Below are 19,711 nucleotides of genomic sequence, written 5' to 3'. Positions count from 1 at the left end.
ACTGCACTGTGGGTTAATTGTGATAAGTGGTTGGAATTCCTCTGGATGTTATACTTGGTTAAAAAATGTAAGATTGCCTTTAGTGTGTGGACGGTGGAGCGGGAGTTTTGTGTGTACCTGTATTTTAATCATTACGCAAACATTCTCGAAACACTTCAATGTTTTCCTGTAGTACAGCCGTTTGATTGCATTAAAGATGCGTGTGCCCAGTGTTGGGTCTCACAGGTGTAATTTCCCAAAACTCATCTTCTCTCTCCAACTTTTTCATCCCCCAGTCACATGTACTCATTCTCATCACATTACTGCCATTAAACATGCATGGAGTTAAGTGTTTGGTCGGTCGTGAGGAAAAATGTCAAGGCAAATCTTCCAGGGCAGTTTTCAGAACATTTAATCCAGGTCAAAATGAGCTTGTGGTATTTACATGCCAAAATTCAGTTTGCTTTTGTTCTCAGTTGACTCATTTAACAAGCACTAATCTTAAAGCCTGTATGACCACTCGTACTCACAGTAGTCTGCTGTAGTGTTGATGAATGTGTTCCCTATCAATTAAAGGAGATTCTCAATTAGATTTGAGCTGCTTTCCAAGACCAAGTTGATTTCTATATAATGTCTGCTAAAGAGAATAATATTTTATATTACTAAACACAAGCAAATCAAAGGTTGGCCACTTACAAAATGTTTATTACACATTGTACTGTACAAATAATTACACCTCACTGAGGGGAATCATTATACATACCACAGAAATCTATTTTTAATTAAAAAAATATGTAAGAGTATTGTATCACAAACAGCAAAGCTTCCTGTATGAGAAAACTGCTTCATTCTTCACACCTGCTTCACACATTGGTCAACACCTTGTCTGCAATCTCTACAATCCAGGCTCTTATCTAGAGTGAGTGGAATAATATATAGCAAGGAGGCCTCATTATGAATATTAGCTTTGAATAATTTAATATTTTTAGATGGACAGCTGTTGGGAACTACACGGTATTATAGTCAGGTTAAAATATGTCAAACCGAATTGTTTGAAATGGGCTTTGTCTATAGGTACATTCAGCTGTCCGTTCATGTGGGTGGTACAAGTCAGCATTTTAGGTGTGTTAACCAAAGTGTTGAATTTAGAATTATTCAGAATTCAGAAACGGTTTAATAAAACATAACAAAGAAGTGTGAAGTAATAGATGGAAAAACAACAACAGCAGAACGCCTAGAAATGTCCTGGCAGCTCAACCTGTTCATGTCCAGAACATGCTCAAGCTTTCTGAAGGCTGGCCAAGAGGATCTGTGCTATGCTGTTGATTGCACTGAAGGTGGCACTGTCAGGGAATGCTTGGATGAAGTCTTTGCCTTCCTCGATACTTCTGCTTAGAAGAGGATCCAGGGGTACAGAGCCTGTAATGGCAACACACACACACACACACAGAAATACACTGTTACCAAAACTCATAGTTTTATCTATCTCATCTACCTCATACACGATGCTACCCCTTTCCTACATATGACACAGACACTGACGCTCATCTCATTGGCCAGCGACTCAGAAAGATCAAGTGTCCATCAGACATGGATACTGTGGTCTAGAGAGCAGTAGGTCATGTTGCTGGTATACAGTTCCTCTCAGAATCAAACACACCGACCATCTTCTCCCTAGTCGTTCCAAGACAACCCTGCATCAGCAGACCTAGATTTTAATGGCTGGGGGCATTTCAAAATCAGTCGCTTCATTTGCAACCAATTGGCATTGGGTCATTTTCAAAGCTGGTGATTATTGAGTGGTAACAGAAACAGATTTACCCCCCCCCCCCCCCCCCCACCGCTCCCCCACACACACACACACACACACACACACAAACACTCCAGTGAAATTTAGACCGACCATTTTACCAGCAGTGCTCTGACGTAAAATGCCTGCTGAGGGCAGTGTTTGAAGCTGGCAGACAAGATGAATAGACTGCCGTGACATCTAGTGGTTGTATGTGGAAACAACCAGCATTCTTAAAGAAACGGGTCTAGATTCTCATTCCTACCTAGATATGCTGATTCAGTCAGTTTGGCCAGCTCTTCTCCTCCACCTTTGGAAAAGATGTTGCTGCATTCCTGAAAGTAAAAGCAGAACACCAGATTGGATGTGTTTTATAAATGGTCAGACTGTTACACTTATGTGTCAGATATCAGCACAACAAAGCACTCATAAGCTATTTTTACAGTTAAGAGCATGCTGCTTGCGGTTGAATTTTTTTTAATGAAATAATACCAGAGATCAGCTGTCTGTATGGGATGTGTGTGTGTGTGTGTGTGTTTATTGGTGCGTTTTAATGAGTTTCACTCACTGAACAATGCGGACAAACAAATCCACTCATGTTCTCCACTATGCCCAGGATTCGCAGGCCTGTCTTCTTACAGAAGGTGATCTCTCTCCTCACATCCCCCGTCGAGACAGCCTGCAGAGCCACATGTTCACTGGATGGCCCTCGGAGTGCAATGCTACAATGCTAGTCATCTACAAATGACTTTACAGATGTCCATAGATGTCAACTCACAAGGTACCAGGTAGAGATAGCACATATTTGAACAACGCTTACACGGCACTACTAGATCTGTCTTGGTCGCCGCAGTGAACGATTGGGGGGGGGGGGGGGGGGTTGCTGAAAGCATCTTTTGATAGACCATCTGATTCCTTTTTGATCTGATTTAACCCTTGTGCTGCCTTCGGGTCACATGACCCAAAGGTTCATAACGAACCATCGTTGTGTTTACCCAATTTTACCCAATACAAAAACAAATAATTCTCTTTTAACCTTCGCAATGTGGGAGGTCTGAGACAGCCCAACGGTTAAAAGAAAATGCTTCACTTTGTTTTTGTATGCGGTAAAGTTGTCACAATACGACGGTGGGTAACAATGACTGATGGGTCAGAATGACCCGAAGAGAACACAAGGGTTAAAACCATGTATTGTTTCTCTATTTCTATCAAACATGCCATTTCTATTCCACCACAGGTATTAAGCTCCTCCCTTGTCAGACACCCCGCCGCCCCCCTGCAGCACCTGAGGTGTGGTGACCAGAATGGCGCCATCCACTTTGTGTTTCTTCAGGTTCTCCAGAACCGCTAGGTGTTCGTCAGACGTCCCAGGGGGCGTGTCCACCAGGAGAATGTCCAATTCACCCCACGCCACATCAGATACAAACTGGCCAATCAGAGCTAGGACAACATCAAATGATCGGGAAGTGAGACCACATTCATTCATGATATGAGGGGGGGGATAAGCCCCATCCACATTACTTTGACTTTGAATGCAGTTTGAAAAGTGACAATCACAAATGCTTTTCAATGGTCTCAACTGAAGAAATCTTCCACAATCTTCCCCCAAAAAAGTCTGGACTCCAGACTCTGGGCCCCAGTGAGAAAACAGCCTACCTGTTTTCTTGGGGCCCCTCCAGATCACAGCCTCGTCTGGGTCCTCCAGTAGGAAGCCTATGGACATGAGCGCAAGGCTCTTCTGGGCGTCTGTGTAGACGGGCACCCACCCCGAGTCACACTGGTGCACCTCTGGCCTGCCCACATTCAGCATGCGTGGAATACTGGGCCCACACAGGTCCACGTCTAAGATGCCAACCTGACACAGGGGGGAGCAGCGACAGACTTGTATCAGACCATCACATCTGGAATAAATTAATATACTCACACACACACACACAGTAGATATGAGGCTCTCTTGCTCTAATCTGTTAATACAATCTCCTTTGTTGATGGCACCTATATCTCACCTTTTTGCCAACGTGTCTTAGAGCCAGTGCCAGCTCTGTGGTGAGGGTACTCTTGCCCACACCCCCTTTACCCGACAGCACTAACACCACATGCTGGACCTGAGACAAGTTACCACCATCTAAGAGACAGATATCAGTTTTGTGGGCTGTATAAACACGTGTGGAGGTATGGATAAGAGGATATGAATATGAAATGTAATGTTCGATTAAATTTTTAAACTATGGCCCTCTACTTTATTGCAGACGACTTAAGGTTTAGTATTGTCAATGAAACATGAGGTAATTACAAATACTAATGAGTCAAGACAGTGTCATGACGTGTGCTGACCCCACATGGTAAGAAGAGTATTTATGCAATGTATTTACATTTTGTCTCCTTACACAGACATACAACGTCCAATATTACTCAACTGTCCTAAACTATTACGGGAGTTGCATCAGCTTACGAGTTCAAAACCAAAGCAGCATTTTAAACATTATAGCTATTTAGATACATATAACTGACCTTACATTTACGGCTACTACTAGCAACTTACTGAGAATATAATACAAACCGTTGTTTTGTTCCATGATATATTTTCTTTTTTGGTCACTCTCATGCAGTTGAAAAATCACTTCCGCACATTTCTAAACCTCCCATCACATGATCGTTAAATATCCAATAGAAGATCAAGAATTGTGTTCAACACCCGCCTCTAAATATGAACCAATGGATTGCCAGTGCGTTGGTCAGACAGTGCGCGTTTATCGCATGATTTATTGAGGTCAAGATAAGAGTGCGCACATGTGCCTCAATAGGCCTACATCTGTGTACACATATTTATTAATATACATACCATTTTTATTTGAGCGATGACAACATTATTATATACTTTAGATTTTGTTTTACTATTCTTACTAGAGTGCCTTACTTTCAGTTAATTTTTTATTACTTTGGTTTCTTTCCATGTCTACACTGTGCATTCCGCTTATGATACTTAGTTTTGTTGAATAATGGGGCATACGAACGATTCAACATCGATGGCCACTCCAACATTTTATGAAAACAGACCTAGGCAATAACTTTTTCCAATTACTTTCATTAAGACATTGGAGTCAACATCTCATTTTATCCGATCAGATTATACAGTCGATCTGTCATACTACAAACTCCTCCCTGTGCTTCCCTCTTACCCAATCACCGCTTGCTAAGGGCGTGCAAAAGTATTGTTTACGTCTGGCGTGCGGAAAAATAGGCCATAGCGACGATCACCTGTCACTGGATACTTAGAAACGAGCGTTGGCATGCAAAATGAGTCACTGCAAGATAGTTCATAAGAAGACGACTGTAAGGTAAGCGAAATCCAGTGGTGATCGTTTCACTCCAGATTATGAATAACTACATACATACCTTGGAGGAAATTCTATATTTGAGATTGACGCAAATCAAAAATCTTCATATGACTATAATTATTGCAGAGGTCTTTTTTTGTTATAGTACACCAGCTATATTGTTTGCAATGTGTTTGTTCTTTAAAGGGTTTAAATGTCTTAAATACATATGGGACATAAAGTTCTATATCAAGTTCATCAAAGTTATTTTTCTTCAAAATGTTCAGAAACTAGATAAGTTAATCTTTGCAACAACAAAACAAACATTTTGTTCTGTTTTAGTAAAGTGGTAAAAATGAATGGAGGAATATATAAAACGTTTAAACGTTGTAAACATTTACATGGACACCTACAAATGGAATGCGTACTTCATGCCTACTAATGGACTTAATAAACCTACATAAGCACTTTGAGATTTAAAACAATTATTATTATTTATTATTATTACCTGACCATATGAACTGACAAACAATATTATTTTGGACAGCTAAAGTGTAAACTAGTTTTATTTGAACTAAATTGCTTTGAAGTGTGTATATTATTCTCGACATACAAAATTAAGCTTTCTGCAGATTTGATTATTTTAACCTTAATGTGAAGAATTATCCTGCAGATAATGAAATCAAAGTCAAGCTTTTTAGGGTATACTATACGCATGTAGGAAAGAGATGGACCTTTTTATCTCTGGGCACTGTGTGGCTGGAGTAGGTGAGCAGTATGTAGGCTAAGCTGAGTTAAAGTGAGCACACCATGCTGTATAATCTACATTATTGGCAATTATCTTGTGCACCTGTTTGGTCAGTACTCGCCACCTGTTCTGTTTGGTGTTATTGTTCACAAAGGCATGGGGTCAAGCTTAAGTTGAATTCCACCTCACATTCGGCTCACGTAACAACTATATCAGAAGCCTAAAGAAACTCAGTAATGTTATCGTTTGAATAAGTCATGGTCATTTTTTCCGTGAGATCCATTCAAGTCACTGTCCAGGTGTGCTGAGTTACTGGCGTTGGAGTTGTGCATTCAAAGTCCTCGTCATTGAGGAGACCTCGTTTCCCTGAGTGGGTCAAGGGTACAGGGAGGAATAAAGGAATACTGTTCATCATCGTTACCACGGTGAAGTCAGTGGATCAGCTGAAACACTATCAGTGTTCTGATAGTGAACCTGGTGTATCTGGTGAACCTGGTGTATCTGGTGAACCTGGTGTATCTGGTGAACCTACCAGACTGTGTTGCCAAAGTGGCACACCAGAAGGCGGGCAAAGGTTAAAGGTCAGACATACCCGTGGAAACAGTTCCTGGTGCCAACAGGGAGCGTATGGAACCAAAGGCAGAGAGACAGAAGTAGACCAGCATGTCGGAGTTCAGTCTAGGTGCCCTTTGATGTACAGCTGGCTACCGAAGTATTTCCCCAGATCCTGGAAATGAGTAATGGGTTTTATTGCTTAAGAAAAGGTTGTAAGAAAGGTTTGACTGATACGAGTTGAGAAGCTACTGAAACAGCAGAGTTCAGGCCTGAACTCGTACTGAACTTAGACATGTCACAATCCAGCGTTTAATTATATACTTAAAATAACCTTTTTCCTTTTTCATTTGTTACTTTTCATGTGTTTTTTCTTCAAGAGAATTTGCATTGTTTTAGCAAACTGCACTTTGTTGCTAGCACAATCATTTGTGTGCATCACTGAAATATGTGGAGGTTTTTGGGGGGGTCACATGAAATACTTATACTGCACATTTGAGAGATATTCACACCTCAACACTATTTCTGTCGTGACCGATCCTACATATCCATATTCTGGTCCCTCAAGAGGGTCTTTTCTTCTGTTGGCTGTGAAGTAGGTCATGTAAGACATATAGGGTGTTTAACATGTGAGTGAGGGAGGGAGTGAGGGAAGGATTAAAAAAAGAGACATACATTAAGAGACATAGCAATAAGGTTTTTTATTAAACAGAAAATAAATTATTAAAGCCAATGAACATTGAACTAAACGTTTTAAATGAAGACTTTATGAAACCATAATTAACACCTTTCTATATTTTAGTACTGTGTAGCATTTCAATTTAACCTGTGAATCTATCACAGATTTATTCAGGACCTTTTAATTCAGGATGCCTAATGCAACAAGTGGGATCGAAAAGCCTTCTCATGTGCTGCTGTTCCCTGTATTTAGAGCAGCCATGTTGAGGAGAAGCCGGAACCTTTGTGCTCGTCACAACTCGTGGAGCTCCGTGCGACAAGAGGCCGACAGCATGGTCGTGGTCCTGGCCTTCGAGAGCGAGGACTGGAGTACGGGGAGGACACAGGTTAGCAGAGGAGAACATGGAGAGAGAGAGAGAGAGAGAGAGAGAGAGAGAGAGAGAGAGAGAGAGAGAGAGAGAGAGAGAGAGAAAGAGACAGAGAGAGACAGAGAGAGACAGAAAGAGACAGAGAGAGACAGAGAGAGACAGACAGACCGAGAGAGAGAGAGAGAGAGAGAGAGAGAGAGAGAGAGAGAGAGAGAGAGAGAGAGAGAGAGAGAGAGAGAGAGAGAGAGAGAGAGAGAGAGAGAGGTCAATTGCTGTGTGAGGTGTGAGGAGAGACTGGTGGACCTCAACAGTGTTGGGCAGTAAGATGAAACATTAAAAGAGAGAAAACATGACAGAGGTGGAAAACAGGATGTGATCTCAAGACACTGAAGGAATGGTGGAGTTATGTGGGTTTTTGTCATTGGTGATAACTGCAGAGCACTAGTCATCAAAAATCCTAACTGTAACAGAGAGATAGAGGCATCCCCAATACAGCCTCGTGCTCACACCACCAGTAGTTTTCCACTGGGAGTTCAGCCGTCTCCCAATGACTATGGGGTCCCCCAAGGCCAGTATTTTTAACCATGGACTATTTTTACATGCTGGTAGAACGATCTCGCTCACCAATGGGAGTGACCGACGGCTCTTTGGGAGGGGAGCCACCCAGAGAGTCTTTAAAGAAGTCGGGAGAGGTTTTGTAGATGACAGTGGAAAGTTCTGGAAGCAGCTCCTTAGAATCTTGTGGGAACTGTCAGCTTTGCATTGTGGTGTCATCTAAACCGAGGTTATTTTACTCAAGACCACAAAGACCAGCATCCAGGGATTTGACTGTTTCCTCACAATTAGGGTTATCTTCTCTGTGCTGTGCTTGCCTGTTAGGCAGTTGTCTTTCTCCATGGCAACCTCTTTAAACCGCACTGTGTGTGCCGTGCATGCTACTCAGATCAGCGACTCCGACTCCGAAGTGGACTACCTTGCCCTCTCCCCAACGGTGGAGGATGTGGTTCCAGACACGGTCCCTGTGACAGGCGAGTCCTTCTGCCACTGTGACCCTCAGGAGGAGCCCAGACCTGGGGAGCTTCTGCAGCTCAGTGACTGCCTCTGTGGGGAGGAGGACCAGGGTGAGTGAGGGGGTATATATATATATATATACGGACTGGGTCTGGACATGTGTGAAAGTGTGTGTAAGTGTGTTTTGTTGAGGCATAATACAATTGAGTTGACATTTGAACCTCAATCCCAATCCATATGACACATTTCTGCTAATATAAAAGACCACAGATTATATTATAGGTTTTTAAAGAAGAAATACTTAAATCAGAGTCAATGATATATTGTAACAAAGCATTATGTCCTATTCAGGAATAGTAGGTTACATGGAGGGGCATTACTACGTCTGAAATTATTAATATTCCTAATATTCTCCAATTCAAAACATAAATGCGTTATAATGTTCCATTTTCAGATAACTAATGTGAACAGACACGTAGCACAATTTGTAAAGATGTTGTTGTGACTCGTGACCTTTATTTTGAAAATCCGTTTTCAACCAAATATCTTTGGTCCTGGTCTTGTAGAAGTGGACTACACATTATGCGTAAAGTGTGCAACTTTCTCAAACGACTTAAAATTTACGTAATTAACTTTATCGTCAGTTTTGTTAGTTACTCCAGCAAGCCGAACCTACATTAGAAGAGAACCAGGAAGTAAAATGGCTGGTGTGTTCCTTTTAAACGTACTGTTGCTAATTAATGATTTCTGTCCAGATGTCAGCTTAACATCAGGTTATTAAACAAACCATCAGTTTACGTGATGCTTTATTTCAACAGGTTTTGATTGGGTGTGGGACGAGCGCAGTAAATCGAGCTCTGCGTTTCTGAGCTGTGACAACCGCAAAGTGAGCTTCCACTCCGAGTACAGCTGTGGGACTGCAGCGATCAGGGGCACCAAGGAGCTCTCGGACGGACAGCACTTCTGGGAGATAAAGATGACCTCTCCCGTCTATGGTACCGACATGGTAGGCACTTTAAATTCAACTTTTAATTATCTAGGTGTTAACCAGAATTATGAATGCCAATCGGTATTATTCAGGGATGTCAGACAGTTTCATTGATCAAATACCCATCCATATATGCAGTAGTGCGGTACAAACGTGTATTAACTAAACACAATTGGCAGTTTCTAGATACACAACTACGATTTTCACTTACTCTACTTTATCAGTCTTGCATATAAACTCTGTCTAAGTGTGACTAAGATAGAAGTACATATTTAATGACCTACATTCCATTGCGGATTGTCTTATCTGTTTAGATGGTAGGCATTGGGACGTCCGAGGTCAGCATGGAGAAGTACCGACACAGTTTCTGTAGTATGCTTGGCACAGACGAGGACAGCTGGGGCCTTTCCTACACAGGCGAGTAACGACCAGAGCCACTCTCATATCATATAAATATCAACGTTGTTAGAAGTAAACAGGGGTCCAATAGTACGCAGCCTACATTTGTAACAAACACTTGCTGCTTTGTTTTTGATTCAGGACTTGAAGCTTCTGTTGGCCTTGTGTGTTGCTATGCAGTTGCTATGCAGTTCTCAGCTCACATCTGTTGGTGCCCATCCCCACAGGGCTCTTACAGCATAAAGGTGACAAGATGAACTTCTCCTCACGCTTTGGCCAGGGGTCCATCATCGGCCTACACCTGGACACCTGGCACGGCACTTTGACCTTCTACAAGAACCGACGTCGTATCGGTAAGTGCCACAGAGGAAGGCTGATTTGGGCGGAGACGAGGTGATCCGAATGTTGTTCTGCGAAATTGTATTACTTTAATCAAGAACCATGTTTATTCACTTAAGTTTGGCACAGTGGTGAGCAAAGTTGTGAGCATTCTGAAGTGACATGACCTCTGTCTGTGTCCCTTCTCGTCCCCTCCCTGGACCTCAGGTGTGGCTGCCTCCAAGCTGCAGAACAAGAAGTTCTACCCAATGGTGTGTTCCACCGCAGCCAGGAGCAGCATGAAGGTGATCCGGGCTTGTTACACCCCCACCTCCCTGCAGTACCTCTGCTGTGCCCGCCTGCGCCAGCAGCTCCCCAACTGCCCGGACACCCTGGGGGTCCTGCCCCTGCCCCCAGGCCTGCGTCAACTCCTCTACACCCAGCTGGGCTGGGTCTTCAGCCTCAACAACCAGGCCACCGAAGGCCCCAAGCAGCCTGGGGACTTGCCTGAGGAAATTAGCTCCCCCCCAAGCCCCTGCACCAGCCCTATGCCCACCCTCAGTGCCTGTTCTTCCCAAAGCTCCACCCCCAGCCCTATTCCTGATCCCTGTCAGCTCCATCACAGGGCACAAGCCTGCTCCTGCCCACCCACTCCTCCTGAGACAGAGTCTGACAGCTGTTTGTCAGAGCCAGAAGACTACCAGAGCAAAAGATTCCGCTGGACATGACTTGAATCTTCCCAACTCAACATGGGCACTTTACTATGCACCTTTTCCTGCATTGCCATGGCCATCTTTACGATGAAACAGTATGTAGAGGCTTCCTTAATTCCTGAGCTAATATTTTTGAGAGCGTTCTGAAAGGGGTGTCTTTTCACCCAAGTGTATTTCTGAGCACTATGCGGATGAATGTGGGGTGGGGAAGAGTCGGCGGGGTTGGGGGGTGGGAGGCTTTAGATTCACCCCACTGCTTGGGGGAGCAGAAAACAGACCTGACATCCAAAATTCAAATCACCTTCTCAATAGCTACTGCCTGCAAATGTAGGCTCAGTCAATTGTAGCAAGTTTAGAACAGAGTGCGTTACTCTTCAAGTTCATATCTTAGTGTTTGTACGGTGCATCTCCAAGGAAACCTGGTTGCCAGATCTGTGCGTGCGAAGAGCCAACTCTTCATTGTTCATGTAACTCATGCCTTGACGAGAAAGTTATTGGTTTATTCATAGGGCCAATGCATAAACAAATTAGGTAGCCAGGCAGTTACTTTGTGATACACAATGGGGAATGGGGAAAATGATTTGTTCATACTGTTTGGACATTCTTGAAGTGTATTTTATACTGTGCATCAGTATAAATGCAGTGGTGGTGTGCCGTAGGGGTTTGTTTGTCTTTTTTAAATAATCTGATGCTCGTGTCGGTTGATTTTCATACCATGTGTACAGCCTTTCTTACTGAAGCAATTCTAAAATAAAAATATATAATCTTGCTATATGTACTTGTAGTGAAGGTTAACGTGTTTTCATTGAATATTGTAAACAGAAGAACAGGCATTTACAAAATGTGTATTAACAAACATAACATTCCTTTAGTGTGTGTGCAAACTGCCTGTACAAATGAACATCTAAGCAGTGAAGTGCATTTGAGGTTGACACTGAGGTTCATCTAGAGATGCCTGAGTCAGAGAGGTAATCTCAGTTCAGATTAGTCCTAGTCCATCTGGTCTGCTCTATATCAGTCCCATATGATCCAAACAAGACCCAACTGGGCTTGTATTAGTCCAAACGAGTTTGTTCAAACGGCTCAGTGTCTGTTTCAGTCTAGGACCAGCTGAGGGTTCTGTGCAGTGAGGGAGCGGTAGACCCTGGTTGAGATCTCCGGCCCGATTCGTCTCTCCTTCCCCCCACTCTTCACCAGGATCCCGGCCAGCAGCCCCCTCCTTTCCTCCTCAGTCGCAACACCCTCGTAGGCCTGGGGGTGCGTGATACAAAATTAGGATATTACAGCACAACATCAACAGGAAAACTTGTCTTAAAAATGAAATAGTTTCAAAAGAACAACAAAAACGTTTATGGTTTGAAAGATGGCACACAAACCGGACAAAGACCCTTGACTACATCCTTACTGACTGTGCATGTTATCTAGCACAACGGTCTTCTTCATGGCTGTAGTATTATCTGAGCATGACTCTGTACCTGCAGCAGCAGCCAGGGTGAAGGGTACGCCGCGACCAGAGCAGAGGCCACCGCTGGGCTGACCCGGTTCAGCTGCTGGATCTGTCTGCTCCACACCTGGCCCAGCCCAGACCCGTCCCTCTCCACACGCGCCCCGCTGGCCCATGACCCGTCCACACAGAACGGCAGCTCCACTCGCTCGGTCAGCCGTCTGATGGGACGAGCCAATCAAACACACAGATCTTAACCCGTGTGTTATCTTCGGGTCATTCTGACCCATCAGTCGTTGTGACCCACCGTCGTATTGCGACAACTTTACTGCATACAAAAACAAAGTGAAGCATTTTCTTTTAACCGTTGGGGCTGTCTCAGACCCCCCACATTGCGAAGGTTAAAAGAAAATAATTTTTATTTGTTTTTGTATTGGGTAAAATTGGGTAAACACAACGATGGTTCGTTATGAACCTTTGGGTCATGTGACCCAAAGGCAGCACAAGGGTTAAATCGCAGCTTGGAGCCCAAGCGTGTTTGATAGGACTCGCACGTTAACTCCCGAATGAGCAACCACAAACATTTCGTTTGATTGTTCCTTTTTTTTGTCCTATTGTGTTATGTGTAAATATGACCAATATTTTGCCTGGATCTACTAATGTTATGCTTGAAATTATTTGTGTGAGGAACACATGTCAGAGGGTTCCTACTTGAAGGGTCGTTTGGACAAGGCCTTGGTAACCGAGCACACGTGGTCTGTCACTTCCTGCCAACCGTCTAAGAACGCCACGGAGACGTTCCTGTACAGCTGCAGGTACACCAACACCTGTAAGGACAGAGACCACCGTTGGTCAAATATAATATGAAAATATTGTGAAATATGAGAAGTACATTTGCTTTAGCCAAGGTTAGTGAAAAAACTGATACGTGCCATCAATCTGTGTTTGATGTCAAACATACACACAACACTTGTATTGATGTATTTAAATCGATCAGCTTGCCTCTTCAATATCCAGAATCAGATCCTTCGTCCCCAACCGAGATAGTAGTGTTTGTCTTATTGCATGTCCCCTGGGAAAATAACAGTGAGCATTATGAAAATATATGAAAAATACAGTTGGTGTTCATCATAGTCAAATCAAGACTTACCAGCTACCTGGACAGGACCCCAGCACCAAGACAGTGACCACCATCTTGGTGTTAGAGTTCAGACACTCAAGCAGAGGCCGGAGAACTGACTTCATTTCCAACTCCTCCCCATCACTCTGAAGAGTCTGGGATGGCAACACAAGATGGCTACTCAACACCCAATGCATATTGAAGCATATTGAAAACTATCCCGTCCCTCCCTGGGTGGGGTGGCTACCTGTTTCACACAGACCACCATCTCCATGAAGTCACTGAGGCTCAACACCAGCAGTGTCTGTTCCTCCTCCACAGGTCCATCAGCTTCATCACACTGGAAACACAGATTCACACACACGTGGTTAAGAGTTTGTGAATACACAACACCTCTGGCAGTGGGATAAAAGTACTATGCTATGCCTACATTACCTGGGGAAGATCTCTGGTCCAAGTGATGCTTTGAGGGAGCTTCTGAGACACGACGCTGAACCTCCACTCAAACGCAGACAAGGTCCCCAGCAAGATGTCTGATCCCTCCTCCTGCAAAAGAGCTAGAAGGGAAAACACAGACAGTCCCATCAATACACACGTGCAGTCTGTGTTTTAACGCAGATTACATCCATGTGCAGCCGACCCCTCTGCCTCATTCGAGACACTTCTAATACCTGGGTCGATGAAGACAGTCAGGCACTTGAGACAGTTCACTGGCCTGTAGCTCTTCAGACGTTCCGCTGCATCGTTCCTCGTTTGCTGTTCCAAACGTTTCTGCTCTTTCTCTTTGGTTTTGGATACCCGAAGTTGTTCTCTGGCTTTCTTCCTTTCCTCGGCCTTCTCTCTATCAGCCTCCATCTCCTCTCTGCTCCGACGTTTTCTTCCAGGACTTGGGGTGCTTGACCGTGCAGGTGGTAGAGGAGGCGCCAAAGCATCTTGTCTAGGTTCACCTTGGGTTGTTGAACTAGATTGTTGGCCGTCTTTATTATGATCATTGTCTTTCTGTTTGACGACGGTATAGCTAGATGCTGTTATATTACTGTCATCTTGAACATATGCGACTAAACACTTGGGTTGTGTTTCAATGTCGCTATCGTTCTCAGATTCTGATATCTCCCATGTTTTGGCTCTTTTCAAAACACGTGCCATTTCTCTCAGAAACAAAATATGCACATGGCAAGACTCAAATCACTCCTGAAACGACTTGCACGATATTGGCAGAGAATGTCTAATATTGGCACTGACTAGCACTGAACCCATCCGATCCCATCCGACGGTGTACAGTGAGGGACAAATACCACTCGGTAACCCTCCCCATTCTTGGGATTAGAAATCATTAATTGGTAACATGCATTGACGCAGAAGCTGCACCACCCTTAATAGGCTATAGGTGTTCTCAAATTGGATTAAATAGCTCTACTCGGGTAAAGAACGTGGTAATGTTGCCCTTGCATGCACTCGTTTGAATACATCAACAACATGTGATCCCAAGGTATTCTAGAATCTAGAGCATTGCATGCCAGATCACAATGAATCAGGCAGTTTTCAATTTTGATGCAAATTATGTAAAACGCAAATGATTGATTGCTAGCGAATTACTACACGTGTAAATATAGATCGAATGAAGTTACAATCGTGCCCATATATTCAACCAGTGCAGGTTTAATCCAACGCCGAATTGTGAAACCGAGGATATGACGTCGGCGCACGAGGACAGTAAACGTTCTTCTCAACCCACTGCGCTAGACCAGCGATTTACAAAACATGTGTGCTGGCCACATTTATTGTTTTACATACTGATTTGGATCCGCATAGTTATGTGTATCTACGTGCACAGCCTGGGTAGGGCTGAATAATCAACAGCAGTATTGACTCATGTAAACAAAACAACTAGTTAAATGAACGTTTAACAAGCGGCTTTCGTGCTCTCTTCGCCATGGCCCAGCCTGCTGAAAAAGGTAGCTTTGCTAAATTGCTTCATATTTTGAGTATTTCTTACTCAGACATGGTATTTGTTGTCACCAGATTCAGTCTGTTCCCTTTGAACTGCAAATTCATCACATTTTTTGCATGAGCAGGTTAAATGTGTAGCTATCCTACTACTTTTTTCAACGAAAGTTTCACATTTTCTGACTATACTATTGACGTTTTGACTAACCATCAATTAAACATATTTTGTAGTTGACCGTATTAGAATTAATCACTGTCACAATGTGTTAACCATATGTGCCTTTATTTCCAGCGTACTATCGCTTCGTGGTTTTGTTTTTCAACTGTCTGCTCACGTTTGGGTCGTACTTTTGCTTCGACATCCCCAGTGTACTGCAGGACCAGTTCCAAGGGGTAAGAAACAATGAAATACTAAACTGCCCATTTAGGAGTGAAATATGTATTCATATAATATAAATATGCACTTGCTTTCCTTCCATGACACGAACATTCTTTTCTTATAGTAGACTAAACCTTAATAACTATATTATGTTTAAACGTTGAGACACTGAGGTCACCTTGCTCGGTAAAGCTTGGGTTTATATTGCGAAAGTCAACTTATTTCCCTCTACCCAGAACTTGACATGTAGTAATACCACAGTGATCAATGGCACAGTGGACTGTGTGGAAGGACTGGGGATGACCCCTCAGGAGTACAACCTGCTGTATGCTATCTATGCATGGACGTGAGTACCACACAGATGTCCAGCAGAACTACAGACACATGAAGAGGCCTTGTGAATATCACACTCTTTGTGTGAAGACTTTTGTTGAAATGTGTTTGATTTTGACTCAAGAAATACAAATTTTCTGCACATCACAGTCAGTTATACGTTTGCTAGTTGGCATGCTGTACTCTGTATAGTTTTGTGTATCATAGCCTTGTTGTTGTAATTTGGACAGGAATGCAGTGGTGGTGATAATGGCAGGGTTCCTGATTGACAAGCTGGGAAACCGCTGTGAGTGAATTTTTCTCCATAGAGATTCATCTACTAATCAAAACCACAAAGAACTTATCTTGCCTTTGTTTGCAGTGTATTGATGTAACCCCCCCCTCATCTCTCTCTCAAACACAACCTATCTACCTATCTCTCTCTCTCTCTTCATCCCTCTGCAGTCGGGGTCTTTCTTTTCTCCTTCCTATGTGTGCTGGGCGCCGCCATCTTTGCTCTGGGCTCTCACTTCAAAGGGACAGAATACCTGCTGCCCCTCATGCTCACTGGACGACTGCTGTTCGGCTCAGGGAACGGATCCCTCACCAGTAAGACCACAGCGCCGTCTCTGCTACACTGCCAGCACTGCGCTGGAAGCTCCCAGGAAACTTGGTGGCTGAGCGGTTAGGGAATCGGGCTAATAATCAGAAGGTTGCCGGTTTGATTCCTGGCCGTGAAAAATGACGTTGTGTCCTTGGGCAAGGCACTTCACCCTACTTGCCTCGGGGGAATGTCCCTACAAGTCGCTCTGGATAAGAGCGTCTGCTAAATGACTAAATGTAAATGTAATGAAACGTCTCACAATCCATTGTGAAATCAGAGTGTGAATGTGAGGGATCGACCGTGAGCGCTCATCATAAAAAGCTTGTCCCTGCGGATCGGATTATCTCTTTTAATTGAGACCTTAATTTGAATGTGACCTCGCCTACTTACGTCCGTCTCTGCGTGCTCTGTGTCAGTTGTCCAGAACCGCATCACAGCCTTCTGGTTCCGGGGGAAGGAGTTGGCCCTGGCCTTCGGTCTGACGCTGGCCTTCTCACGCCTGGGGTCTGTTCTCAACTTCTTCCTGACCCAGAAGTTTGAAGCGCAATACGGCATGCAGTGGACCTTATGGGGAGGTAGGATATCCATATATTCGGCTCTACAATTAACACATTTTTTAATATTTCTCCATAGAAAGTGTGTCATTTTTATTTGCAGTTAACCTGTGACTGGCAATTAGAGATTGAGATGGGTAGTGTTGATAGGATATCAAATGGTTAACACAGACGTGTGCTGTGTTGGTGTGAATTTGATCTGAGAGAGACGGTGTTTATATGTTGTGTGATTACGGTTCGAAGGGTTTCATCTTATTCTGTGTGTGTTTGTGTCTGTAGGTGCTTTCTTGTGTGTCCTGGGTTTCCTTTCGGCCATCACAGTCAGCATCCTGGACAAGGTAGGCATGAAGCAGTTGGGACTGGACGGGGCCATCCAGGAAGAGTCACGCAAAGTGGTGAGTGACAGACCCCGCTCAATGGCCTGATTCCAATATGAATACATGTGCACTTCACTGGAGCCTTGTTTCTCTCGGTTTTGAGATGTTCCTACGGTGATTGGCAGTTCTGTTTGACTTTGTGTGTGTTCTCTGTAGAGGGTGCAGGATGTGAAGCTCCTGTCTCTGCGGTACTGGCTGCTGGTTCTCACCATCATGTTCTTTTACAATGGCATCTTCCCCTTCATTGCTGATGCCAGGTATGGAGACACTCAGACATTGACAACATTTAGTTGCGTGAACATGCAGTGGTTCAACATTTTCACACACAGATACATGTGTGGAGTTAACTATGAACTTGCTAATAGGCTTCTGTTGTTGTGTATGTCCTCCTGACCTCCACAGTAAGTTCATTCAAGATAAATACAGTGGCTACAGTCAGAAGGAGGCTGCCTACATCGCTGGTGCTGTTTATGACAGCTCCCTAATCCTGTCAGCCAGCGTGGGCATTCTCATCGTAAGTCCCCGCTACGCTGTCAAAACCTAACACAAGACCAGCTACAAATTCCTCAACCATGTTTCCACGTGTCACAGGCTCTTTTGAATACAACTAAATTATATCCGCAAAGATCTAAACGTTGTCAAAGTTGCGTAACAATGTTTTGTTCCGTTATGTTGTGCACACAGGACTGCGTGGGCTTGCGTGGGGTCTTTGCTTTGTTGTGTGCTGTCCTCACACTGCCTGTGTTCGGTCTCCTGGCCTTCACCTTCGTCCCCCCCCTCGTCTCCACCATCTGGCTCGGAGTCACCTACTCCTTCGCTGCTGTGGGTCCATCTACCTATACACCACATCACCTGTGTCCTCTGATGGGCACCACTGTACACATTGCATGCATTTCTTTGTAATGCATCGACTCATTTTATGTATTTATTTTATTCATTCCTTTCCCCCCCCCCATCAGGCAAGTATGTGGCCCTCTATTCCCCTGGTGGTCCCTCAGGCAACTCTGGGGACAGCTATGGGGCTTGCCACTTCAGTACAGATGATTGGTATTGGTGTGTCTAATCTTGTAGTCGGGCAGATTTTGGGCACCAAGTCTAGGTAAACATACAGTCAACCTTAGGACCTCTCTATTAAAGTAATTTGAAGTTATATTACCTCCTAATGATAATTGTTAGCCTGCGGTATTATTGGTCATGGGTTGTGTGTTGACACTGTTTTCCCCTGTTTGTTCAGCGATGCTAAGATTCCTTTGTGGCGTTGGCAGAGGATGATGATCTTCATGCTGGCTAACACCATTGCCTGCATCGTCACCTCTGTGCTTCTCAACATCGTGGACCACCGCCAGGTCAGTGAATAGAACTGTGTTTCCTTGAATTAAACTGACTATTTACTCTGCTGTTCATAACCTAGGGCTGTAGGTCTGCTCTAGTAGTAAATGTCCCTGTCTTGTTTATCCAGGGTGGAACTCTGAATAAGACCACCAAGAGATCTGGGGCCCCACCGCCACTCACCAGTGGACCCAGCGACCAAGAACCACTGGTACAGGGAGAAGAAGGCCCCGACGAGAGAGAGGAAGAGTCGGCTCGATCTCCCTCTGTCAACAGCTCCTAATGTTTTTGGTAGTTGTCAGGATTCCGTCTCAGATGTTGTAAATGTTCTGAATTATTGTATCTGACGGATATATTATTCCCATCTATGTGCCAGTATACCTTACCCTGTGTTTTAGTTGTTTTTCAATTTGCTTTCTCATGGCATGCTAGTTTCAGATGGCTCCAAACAGGAATTACATAACAGGAATTACATAAGAAACACACACCTTAGAAATGTCATCCTCGCCTCACTGTTGTGCCTCTGAGAAGATGAATTATGTTTTCTTAACACTGCTTCCTAATTCTGTAGATTATTCTTCTCATATCAGACCAAAAACATTTATTTTTTTGAGTCGTGCTTCAGTAGCTGTTAGTCAGCTGGTTTTACTTATCACAGCGCTGGTCATGTTCTCCTGATCTTGCACACTAAATGTCCTTTAATTGATGTTGACATGATTTTTTAGGTCAACATTTCAGAACAGAGAGCATACCTTTCATTCAGAGTTATTATCACAGCCCTGGAA

The 19,711-nt window shown here is 43.8% G+C and overlaps 4 protein-coding genes across 5 annotated transcripts; 2 read left to right on the top strand and 2 right to left on the bottom strand.

The window, feature by feature from the left end:
• Positions 1 to 275: 275 nt before the first annotated feature.
• Positions 276 to 4,394, bottom strand: nubp2 (nucleotide binding protein 2 (MinD homolog, E. coli)). 2 transcript variants are annotated; one of them, XM_062474299.1, is made up of 7 exons: positions 4,329 to 4,394; positions 3,775 to 3,893; positions 3,425 to 3,623; positions 3,054 to 3,208; positions 2,337 to 2,447; positions 2,034 to 2,103; positions 276 to 1,398 (listed from the first exon to the last, which is right to left on the bottom strand). In XM_062474299.1, exons 1-7 carry the CDS (start codon positions 4,342 to 4,344, stop codon positions 1,259 to 1,261), a joined length of 810 nt encoding a protein of 269 aa, XP_062330283.1. In that variant the 5' UTR covers positions 4,345 to 4,394; the 3' UTR covers positions 276 to 1,258. The 2 variants fall into 2 exon arrangements, with proteins under 2 accessions (XP_062330283.1, XP_062330282.1); XM_062474298.1 differs by having other exon boundaries at positions 4,311 to 4,359.
• Positions 4,395 to 5,015: 621 nt separating this feature from the next.
• Positions 5,016 to 11,629, top strand: spsb3b (splA/ryanodine receptor domain and SOCS box containing 3b). The gene is made up of 7 exons (XM_062474568.1): positions 5,016 to 5,106; positions 7,317 to 7,449; positions 8,375 to 8,552; positions 9,261 to 9,448; positions 9,745 to 9,847; positions 10,057 to 10,182; positions 10,376 to 11,629. The coding sequence occupies exons 1-7, from the start codon at positions 5,066 to 5,068 to the stop codon at positions 10,873 to 10,875; spliced, it is 1,269 nt and encodes a 422-aa protein (XP_062330552.1). The 5' UTR covers positions 5,016 to 5,065; the 3' UTR covers positions 10,876 to 11,629.
• On the bottom strand, positions 11,340 to 15,078 carry LOC134031078 (probable crossover junction endonuclease EME2). Its single transcript, XM_062474569.1, is given in 7 exon segments — positions 11,340 to 12,111; positions 12,336 to 12,525; positions 13,016 to 13,131; positions 13,307 to 13,579; positions 13,672 to 13,764; positions 13,860 to 13,981; positions 14,096 to 15,078. Coding segments are annotated over 7 exon segments (1,425 nt in total). The 5' UTR covers positions 14,571 to 15,078; the 3' UTR covers positions 11,340 to 11,955.
• Positions 15,079 to 15,124: 46 nt separating this feature from the next.
• Positions 15,125 to 19,476, top strand: mfsd1l (major facilitator superfamily domain containing 1-like). Its single transcript, XM_062474567.1, has 13 exons — positions 15,125 to 15,379; positions 15,664 to 15,764; positions 15,987 to 16,096; positions 16,314 to 16,369; positions 16,528 to 16,671; positions 17,083 to 17,241; positions 17,500 to 17,615; positions 17,754 to 17,854; positions 18,000 to 18,111; positions 18,282 to 18,419; positions 18,557 to 18,696; positions 18,832 to 18,943; positions 19,057 to 19,476. Exons 1-13 carry the CDS (start codon positions 15,358 to 15,360, stop codon positions 19,207 to 19,209), a joined length of 1,464 nt encoding a protein of 487 aa, XP_062330551.1. The 5' UTR covers positions 15,125 to 15,357; the 3' UTR covers positions 19,210 to 19,476.
• Positions 19,477 to 19,711: the final 235 nt, after the last annotated feature.

This window comes from Osmerus eperlanus, chromosome 12 (assembly GCF_963692335.1).
Source record: "Osmerus eperlanus chromosome 12, fOsmEpe2.1, whole genome shotgun sequence".
Classification (NCBI taxonomy): Eukaryota; Metazoa; Chordata; class Actinopteri; order Osmeriformes; family Osmeridae; genus Osmerus; species Osmerus eperlanus.
This window is presented reverse-complemented; position numbering and strand designations above follow the sequence as displayed.

Excerpts from the sequence above, each read along its gene's own strand:
- spsb3b (XM_062474568.1), top strand. The coding sequence starts at position 5,066 with ATGAGTCACTGCAAGATAGTTCATAAGAAGACGACTGTAAG. Across the intron at positions 5,107-7,316 it reads CATAAGAAGACGACTGTAAG|AGCAGCCATGTTGAGGAGAA; the intron begins GTAAGCGAAATC and ends CCCTGTATTTAG. Across the intron at positions 8,553-9,260 it reads CTGTGGGGAGGAGGACCAGG|GTTTTGATTGGGTGTGGGAC; the intron begins GTGAGTGAGGGG and ends TTATTTCAACAG.
- mfsd1l (XM_062474567.1), top strand. The coding sequence starts at position 15,358 with ATGGCCCAGCCTGCTGAAAAAG. Across the intron at positions 16,097-16,313 it reads TATGCTATCTATGCATGGAC|GAATGCAGTGGTGGTGATAA; the intron begins GTGAGTACCACA and ends TAATTTGGACAG. Across the intron at positions 17,855-17,999 it reads CCCTTCATTGCTGATGCCAG|TAAGTTCATTCAAGATAAAT; the intron begins GTATGGAGACAC and ends TGACCTCCACAG.
- nubp2 (XM_062474298.1), bottom strand. The coding sequence starts at position 4,344 with ATGGAACAAAACAACGGTTTGTATTATATTCTCA. Across the intron at positions 3,894-4,310 it reads CGGTTTGTATTATATTCTCA|ATGGTGGTAACTTGTCTCAG; the intron begins GTAAGTTGCTAG and ends TCTGTCTCTTAG. Across the intron at positions 3,624-3,774 it reads TAAGACACGTTGGCAAAAAG|GTTGGCATCTTAGACGTGGA; the intron begins GTGAGATATAGG and ends CCCCTGTGTCAG.